The 9,259-nt window shown below is 31.5% G+C and overlaps 1 protein-coding gene and 1 long non-coding RNA gene across 2 annotated transcripts; one reads left to right on the top strand and one right to left on the bottom strand.

The window, feature by feature from the left end:
- The first annotated feature begins 1,460 nt into the window (after positions 1 to 1,460).
- On the top strand, positions 1,461 to 7,244 carry LOC106760679 (sodium/calcium exchanger NCL2). The gene is made up of 9 exons (XM_022781605.1): positions 1,461 to 1,841; positions 3,044 to 3,235; positions 4,827 to 5,011; positions 5,216 to 5,358; positions 5,434 to 5,701; positions 5,801 to 5,946; positions 6,198 to 6,456; positions 6,532 to 6,828; positions 6,923 to 7,244. Exons 1-9 carry the CDS (start codon positions 1,469 to 1,471, stop codon positions 7,169 to 7,171), a joined length of 2,112 nt encoding a protein of 703 aa, XP_022637326.1. The 5' UTR covers positions 1,461 to 1,468; the 3' UTR covers positions 7,172 to 7,244.
- A 697-nt stretch (positions 7,245 to 7,941) lies between these two features.
- LOC111241712 lies at positions 7,942 to 8,985 on the bottom strand. The gene is made up of 2 exons (XR_002668062.1): positions 8,648 to 8,985; positions 7,942 to 8,511 (listed from the first exon to the last, which is right to left on the bottom strand). It is a non-coding gene; the product is annotated as an uncharacterized LOC111241712 (long non-coding RNA).
- Between the last annotated feature and the right edge of the window lie 274 nt (positions 8,986 to 9,259).

The raw sequence follows: 9,259 nt of genomic DNA, 5'->3' as shown, positions 1-9,259 counted from the left end.
ATATGTACTTTTACGATGTTTTCCAAATACAATGTCAATGTTTTTGACTTTGTGGTACACCTCTTCACCATTCCGGGGTCTGCACATAACCTCATTCTAGGCACTTCCATTGAATGCTTTTTTCAATCTACGATAAGGGTGATTGCGAGGAAGGAATTTTCGATGTCTTGTATAAACTGTCTTCTGACCATGCTTCAATTGAAGGTAACTAGTGTTTTCTTCAAAAATCGAACATGCAAAATGTCCTTTAACACTATAACTGCTCAAGTTTCCATAGGCTGGGAAATCATTTATAGTGCAAAACAACATTGCACGCAAACGGAAATTCTCTTCATCATCTGAACCAAACACTTCGACACCTTCTTCCCGCAACAATTTCAAATCATCAATTAAAGGTTTCAAGTAAACATCAATGTCATTGCCAGGTTGCTTAGGACCAAATATCATCATTGACAACATGACATATTTTCTCTTCATGCACAACAAAGGAGAAAGATTGTATATCATCAACATAACTGGCCATGAACTGTGTTTGCTACTTAAGTTCCCGTACGGATTCATGTCATCAGTTGCAAGTGCAAGTCTTAAGTTTCTTGGATCTGCACCAAATTATGGAAATGTTTCATCAATCTTCTTCCACTGTGGTGAGTCTACTAGGTGTCGAAGAAGATTATTGCACTTTCATCCTAAAACGTGCCATTTAAGAGGAAGAAGAAAGGTTGCAAGAGAAAGTGGTGCCAGATTTAAAATCTCACTTTACATATGGCCACCAAAATGGACGCTCAGTCCACTCCCTTCCTGCCACATAGCTTCCACTATCTGGAAAATCACATCCCCTCTACTGCCACACGTACACCGAGGGTGGAGAAACTAAATGGCTGACAGGTTTGTCTCCCACTTACATGGAGAATATGGAAGGGCGTGACAAGTGCACTCCACTAAAATGAGGTATTTAATTGGGTATGACAAGTAACATATAATAAAATTACTATTTTAAAAATTTATAAGATAAATTAGAAATCTCGAATCGATTGATAATAAAATAATTTTATGATATATAAATAAGTACAAAAATTATTTTATAAATTGATCTTCTTTATTTTGTAAATCGATTATGTAAATATATTTTGATTCATAATTTAATTTTACAAAACTCATCTTAAAAAAGATTTGAATTACCATATAATGTAAACAGGTTACTAGTCAAGTGTTCTTCCTCCGAGTCAAGAATGATATTTTGATTTTGTACATTTCCTAAACAGATATTAAAATTTGAACACTGGAAGAATAGGTCACAGACTTTGCCTTAAACCGTACAGCAAGTAAACCCAATTGTTGACTTTTCTTTCTTATTATTTGGAGTGCAAGCCATTACTTGTGGTACATTACCAAAATCTTTTATACAAATTGAGATAAGTAATCAAATTAATGTTGTTCCTTTCCTTTCCTCAATTCAGAAAACAAAAATATGAGAAACATTTACTCTATATTTCTCCTTTTGTTAGCAACAAGAATTAGGGTTGAAGGTCGATATCTGACAGAACTAGTTTCAGATGGTGTTCACAAAGTTGAACACAACGAAACTTCTTACTTAGTTCTGAAAGGAATTGATGATGAATCCTGCGAGGAGCACTGCAAACAAATGTATGGCTTCTTGCCATGCACAGACAATATTTTTGGCCATCTCTTTCTTATTTTGGTGTATGAGTATTTGCTGTTCCATGGAGAATCATATTTGGCTAAAGGAGGAGAACAAATCTTCAAGATTCTTGGCCCTGGTATCTTTGGTGCTAGTGCTTTTCACATCCTAGCTGCCCTTCCAGAGTCCCTAATTCTTCTTGGTATGTTTTTCTTCCCTTGAGAATTTAATTGAATACAGATGCCTCATGCAGTTGCAGATGCATATAGCTATATCAGAACTCTAAAATTTATTTGAATACTCGTAAGTTTTTCACCTCACTTATAGGTTTAAGACGAGGTTTACACCTCACTAATGTTGGAAGTCCCACATCGACTAGAGATAAGACCAATTTATAATATATAAGTGGGGTGCAGACCTTATTTTACAAGTTGGTTTTGTGGGGCTGAGTTAGGCTTAGAACCCACTTTATTATATATAACATGATATTAGAGTTATGGTTCAAGTCTATCCTAGTGATATTTGTGGGATTGATCTTATTTTTTATTCGACATGGATTTCCAACAGTAATCTTAATATACCGAATTATATATGTTAACAGTAATCTTAATATATGTTAACATGTTTGAAGCTGTTTCACATGTTTCTCTCTCTATGTATATGTCTTATCAGTTTGCGTGAGGGATTATGACTTTTCCTTTTGAAATTGTCTTCAACCTACTGTTACCATTATGACCAAGAATGCAAGTAGCACTTATGAGTCTAGCTATAATAAGGGATAATCTCAACCAACACAGTCATTAAACGACTCATAAATTTTTTATTTATATATTGGTAGAATGAGTAATTATATAAGTGTTTGATCAAAGCTTTTCTAGAAAAGTTTGGCTTAACTCATACTTAATTTTGAAAGTTTCGTTGTAATTATCATGAAAAAAAGTATGACTAATTATTTGTAAAACTTTTATGTGTGGATTATAATTAATATAATAACTTTCCAATTCTATATGTATATTCGCATGACCTATTTTACTTCTGTTTTATGTTCAGAGATTGGAGTTTATTAAGTTAAATGATTTTATTTGTGATTAAGAATAATTAAATTACTTTTTGAAAATACAAATTTCACTTTTCATCAATATGTCTGTATTTTATTTTATTTTTCATAATTAGGCATTTCTTTTTCGCGTCATGATTAATGTTTCTATAATAACACTATTGTTATAACTCGTCAAAGAAACACATAAATAGAAAAATATATTTTAAATAGTAGAATTAATGAAATTGAGAATGACTATATAAATATTTAATAAATAAGTAGTAAGAATAGATAATATAATATTTTATTTTATTTTTGGTTTTATGAACTCTTTAATAAAATAAATAAATTGATTGTATGAACAGTTTCAGGACTTGTGAGCAATAGGGAGATAGCAGAAGAATATGGCATGAGTGGGATTGGGTTATTGGCTGGATCATCTATTTTGCTTCTAACTGTAGTTTGGGGAAGCTGTGTCATTGTTGGAAGACAACAATTTCAGCATCATTCTTCTGCTTCTAACTCTCACAACAAAACTGTTAAAGCCTTCTTTACTGGTTTGTTCCAACTCATGTTTCTTTAACTCTTATATTCTAATTTTCCAACTAATAAACCTGCGTATATGTTATTAATTTTCTTTTTAATAATTTATTTTAACAACTTTTTTATAATTATTTATCTGATTAGTCAATTTTAAACATACGAAACAATAAAACAGTAACCTAATTTATCTGATTATATATCTTATGCCCTTATCTGGACATTAATTTGAGATTGATAATTTTAATTTTTCACTCCATTCCAATATATTAATTTGTTTTTTCAATTCAAAATTAAAATAAAAAAATAGTTTAAAAAGAATAGTTTTACTTTTCATCAAGATTTTTAATGTGAATTTGGATATAAGAAACTAAGTATGATGGCAATAACTTCTGTGGGGTCTTTCTACATTAAATTCCTCTTAATAGTAAGACAAAAAAAAAATCAAGAAATAAGTGGTTGAGAAAGAAAAACCACCAAACCAAAAGGAAACAAAAATAGTATATGATATTCAAATTTCGTACAACTCTTATCTATATAAAATTGATTTTATAAATAATAATACAATAATTAGTTATATCACATTCAAACATGTTTATCTCTTAAATTTTAGTTTGTTTCCGATTTACATTTTTAACAAAAATAATTTTTATGTTACCTAACTTTCATTTCATTTTCTCTTTCACACATTTCTCCATTTCATTTTCTTTATTCTCTTCAAACAAAGACTAGGAAGAGATAGATAAAAAATTATTAACATTTTTAATTTTAAAATGATTCCTAGAAGAAAATATTTTTTATATGCTTAATATGGAATCAATTATACTATTATAATACAGTGTTAGTAGATTATGTAAAATATTTATATTTTAGAATACAAATATACTTTTTCATTTATATAAACGATATATGTAATTACTTGATTAACATAAAACTAATATATATATATATATATATATATATATATATATATATATATATATTATGTGTATAGAATTTCATATATTTAATATATGCAAAAGAAATTTTTAGTCTAATAGCCTCTTTTGAAGAAAATAAAACAATACAATCAAAATATCTTAAACTTGTTAAAGTTTATCAATAATGTTATATAGCTTAGGATTTGAAGTTGAAAGTAATTTATATACATTTTTTTTTTCAATTCTTATTATAAGAACAGAATCTTGAAGGAGTTGTAGACTCTAAAAGACAATATCTCAGGTAAAATAATTAACACTAAAGATATTATTTCAATGGACTTAAGAATGAAATATTGATGTATTATGGGGAAAACAAAATTATTTCAACAAGTATTTAATAAAATTATACCGTTATTATGAAGAAATACATTGTTTAGATACTCTTCATTTGATCCTGCCTATTTAAGATCAATTCAGAATCCTATTAATAATTAATGAGCTTGTATACTCATATGTATACTCAATAGTAGCATTTGATGTCTTAAAGGTAGAATTTTCTTGAAATAGTTGAGTTAATATATATATTCACATTCATTTAACAACAATAAGACCATACTCATGATAACCCAGTACTCATGATAAAGCTGTTAATTTTGTGCCTGAAAAAGTTATTTTGGTGGATGTGAAGGTTACGGCATTACTACGGATTTGGAAACAAGTTACACTGCAAGAATAATGGTTTGCTCTGTGATGCCATTTGCAATCATGCAAATCCCAAATTTATTCAATTTCTCTTCTGAGTTAAGAAACGCCACCTTACTAATTGCTCTCATTATTACCTCCATTTTTCTCTTCTTCTACTTCGTTTACCAGGTTTGTCACTTTTCATTTTCCTTTTCTGTCGTAAATGTTCATCAATAATGTTCCAAGTCAGTGTTGCATAAACATCATATTTTCAGACATCTCTGATATCAAACCTATGACAATTGAATTATATCCTAAACTCAAATTATGTCTTGTGTTATATCCTATTATGCCATCTTCTTCCTCTCAGTAATTTAATTAATTGCCCTGCAGATTTTTGAGCCATGGGTACAGAAAAGAAGACTGGAATATGTGAAACACGATCATTTAATATTGAGAATATTACAAGATGTTCAGAAGAACACCCTGCAGAGGATCTTCACAAGGAATGGGACTCCAAATGTGAGTGCCATAAGGTGAGATTTCGAACAACTGCTACTCTGAATGAAAGTTTTACCTGTGACAAGCTATTTATAGGCACAACACTGCAGGAGGTTATATAGGGAAATAGATCAAGATGGGAGCAGTGGTATATCAGCTTCTGAAGTGAGAGATCTTCTGCTCAAAAACAAAGTTACTGAAACCAATTTTGATGAGGAGAAAGAAGTAGAACAGGTGTTACAGATTTTTGACCTGGATGGTGACAAAAGAATAAGCAAAGAGGAATTTGTTACTGGCTTCACAAAATGGCTTCGTCAAACACAGCACGCTTTAGAGAAACAGTATTTTTCAAGGAAATCATTGAAAAACATATATCAGGTAGATAGAAATACACTGTCTTGAAGAAAAGTAATAGCATTGTGTTTCAAACACATTTTTAGCAGGAACTTCACTATGCCGAGTGTTCAAAACTGACAGGTTTTTGGTCCATGGATTGAAAACAAAAGAAAAGAACGTGAAGGAAAGAAACAGCTTATATGTGAAATCTTGAAGCATGTTCAGAGTGATGTGGTTGGTAGCCTTCTCACAGTAGATGGAAAACCAGATGAACAAGCTATCAGAGGGTCAGTATCATTCATTTGAACTTCTTGGCACAAGCACAATACATTTTATTAGATGTCAAATCCATTTTAAAACCAGTTTCTACTAATACTAGAACAAAATGTAAACACAACATCACCTATTACTAGCATCTGATTTATTGTAAGCTTCTAACTCATCATGAAAAATCCTGATATGATTCCAGTATACTGTACACTTTACCAGTCTAACTAGGAGCACAACAAATTCATAACATTCCCTCCTTGATAACCAGGTTGTTTGTGAAAATTGATCGTAATAGAGACAACTTCATTTCCCAATCTGAGTTAAGAGATCTAATCATGAACATCAAGTTTGTCAAAGCATCAATGGAAGTAGAAGAAGCAGTAGCTCTTGTCATTGAAGAACTTGACATTAATAACGACAGCATAATTAATGAGGAGGAATTTGTTTCTGGGTTTCAGAAATGGCTTAGCTCAACTTCAGCTCCTGCTCCAGTGTCACATTCTGAGTCTCAAGAAGATATGTATCAGGTAATTATATTCTCAATTCCCTTTGTCCAAAGTGAGCAAATGTGTCTTAAGACTCTTTGATTTTGTGCATACAAGAGCTGGGAAGAGGTTGACATGGTGGTAGAAGAGAAGCAAAGCGAAGCAGTAGTTGATAAAACAACATGGGCATGGTTTAAGGCCATTTCATATGTGGTGCTAGGAATTGCTATGCTATCCATTTTGGCAGAGCCTCTAACAGAAAGTGTGCACAACTTCTCTAACAGTGTAGGACTTCATCCATTCTTTATGTCATTTATTCTGGTCCCCTTAGCCACAAATGCTAGAGAAGCAACTTCAGCAATCAAAGAAGCAAGCCATAAGAAGCCAAGAACCACTTCTCTTGCCATTTCTGAGGTTAGCATACTTAACCAATTTCTTTCCTCAAACTCAATCAATAAATATGCAAAAACCACTGTCTGAGGACTTGAAAATATTTTAACGTTTTCAGATTTATGGAGGGGTGTTGATGAACAACATTCTTGGCTTCTTTGCAATCTCAGTTCTGATCTGTGTGGGACAAGTCACTTGGCAATATTCTGCTGAATTGCTGGTTGTTGCTATTGTTTGTTCTATAGCAGGCTTAACTGCAAGTTTTCGCTCCACTTTTCCTCTATGGTCATCATTTTTCGCAATCCTCTTGTACCCATTGTCCTTGGTTTTGGTTTTTGTACTTGACCAGGTTCTTCATTATAAGTAGCAACCTCTGATGTCTTGTTCCAATTGAAACACTTCAATTTTTTTAAGTTATATGACATCGAAAAATGTGTTTAGTTAGGTTTGTAAAATTGATTTTGTATAAAATTTTAAAAGATGATTATTCTTATTACTCTCCATAGTTTCATGTCGATTAAAAATCGATATATAAGAAACTTTAAATACTTTTTTTCTCATTTAATATGGCTTTTAAGCACTGTAATGGAACTTGACTGATAATACCTTGAAATGTGATCATTGATTGGAATTATGTAGCTCGAAATCATGACGATAGGTGTTTTGTCTTTCTACATATTTTCTTGTGAATCAGATACTAATTTCATTTGTGGCACTATAATTATTATTTCTAATTGAAATTTTGACCTAGTGCACCTTGGATTTTTTTTCACAAATAGCATAATTTATTACAGTAGTTCAGAATCTAGTTTTCCAAATTGAATTCTAAATCTGATTGAGTGATATTTTATTACAATATCGGGACTGAAATTCTACTAAAGGTTTTCATTTTTTATTTAAAAATAGAAGGAAGAAATTCTTTTAATTTTAAGTTTTTGAAAACTATTTCTAAAAAACACTTTTAAAAAAATAATTTGTGGAGAAATATTTATTTAGAATAATGAGTATATAAAATATAATAATTTAGAAAATTAATTAATTTAAGGTATATTTATTTAAAAAAGATTAGATATGTTTTTAGTCTCTCAACTATCGATGTTATTTTCCATCCCTCTTTCAAATTTTGATACATTTTGATTTTATTAAGAAAACTATAATTTTTTACTCTCCAAAACTAATAAAGAAAAACACCACAGAAGCCTCAATTTGAACCAAATTTTAACTCTTTTCATGTCTAAATAACACTAAACTTCCCCTCCCCCATATCAAGCTTATTCCAATTCCCTGATCAGATAACTACAATTCATACATATATCAACACTAGATGTATGAGTGATACTAATGGCAGACTAACCCACAGTCAAACTTGCAATTCTGCACAAAAGCAGGGTTACCCATACGCCCCAAAAAAACCCAAATTTAGCAAACAGAACATGCAATGCAAAGCCAAATCCCATCTTCCTCCCACCAAAACCCTAGAGATCAAACAACAACAAAACTCCCACCAAACTCCCCTAGAGACCAAATCCCATCTTCCTCCCACGAAAACCTGCAAATCAACGAATTGAATGGCATATAAAAACCCTAAGTCTGAATCACCAAACCCGGGTCCGAAACACCATTGTCGTGTCAAACAACGCGAAGCGAACATTACACCACTGCACCAATTTAAACCCCCATTGTTTTGCCGAATTCTGTGCCTTCGAACTTTGAATTTCGAAATTCGAAGTAGATGGGAAGAGATCAAAACTGAGGTGCCCAAAATAAAATAGGAAGCGAAACCAAAGAAACAAAAATTTCAAATTGCAATGGAAGGAAGCACAATGAAGAAGAGAAGAAATACGAAGTTTTTTGGGGATAAACAAAGTAGTTAACATTGATTGAACTCTGAGCTTCGAAAAATCCACGGTATGGTGATGCGGCTGCGATGTGGGATGTGAGTGTAGCGGTGGACAAGAAGGGGAGGTGTGCAGTTACAATGTCTACAGGGGTTTGATGACCAAGAAGAGTGGAAGATGGAGTGAGAGAAGCTCGGCATGAAGATGAGCAAGGAAGGAGACAGAGGAAGGGAGAGGGAGAGAGAGGTAGGGAGAAAAGCCGAGAAAGATTGATTCACTGGCAGAAGAAAAAAAATACGTGGCACGTCACCGTTAAGCCAGCTCAACCTATTTTTTCTCAACCTATTTTTAACCGATAACTTTTCGAGGACGAAAATATTATAGTTTTATTAAGAAAAAGGATAAAATTGTATCAAATATTTGAGGGATTAAAAACATATTTAACTTCCTACAAAAATATATATTTTAAATAAAAGTTAAATATATTTTTGGTTTCTTAACTTTAAATAAAAATTAGAGTTATTCTATCTTCAAAATTTTTGTCCAGTATAATTCTCTAAATTTGGAAATGTATGAATTTAGTTCTTTTAATTAAATTTTTTTCAGTTTATTTAATA

Source organism: Vigna radiata, chromosome 5 (genome assembly GCF_000741045.1).
Source record: "Vigna radiata var. radiata cultivar VC1973A chromosome 5, Vradiata_ver6, whole genome shotgun sequence".
Classification (NCBI taxonomy): Eukaryota; Viridiplantae; Streptophyta; class Magnoliopsida; order Fabales; family Fabaceae; genus Vigna; species Vigna radiata.
The sequence above is the reverse complement of the archived record's forward strand: the minus strand, read 5'-3'. Positions and strand labels throughout refer to the sequence as shown.

What these genes read in the sequence shown, in the direction of transcription:
- LOC106760679 (XM_022781605.1), top strand. Translation starts at nt 1,469, where the DNA reads ATGAGAAACATTTACTCTATATTTCTCCTTTTGTTAGCAACAAGAATT. An exon ending in TGTTAAAGCCTTCTTTACTG is followed by an intron (nt 3,236 to 4,826) that starts GTTTGTTCCAAC and finishes GTGGATGTGAAG; the next exon opens with GTTACGGCATTACTACGGAT. An exon ending in TCTTCTACTTCGTTTACCAG is followed by an intron (nt 5,012 to 5,215) that starts GTTTGTCACTTT and finishes ATTGCCCTGCAG; the next exon opens with ATTTTTGAGCCATGGGTACA.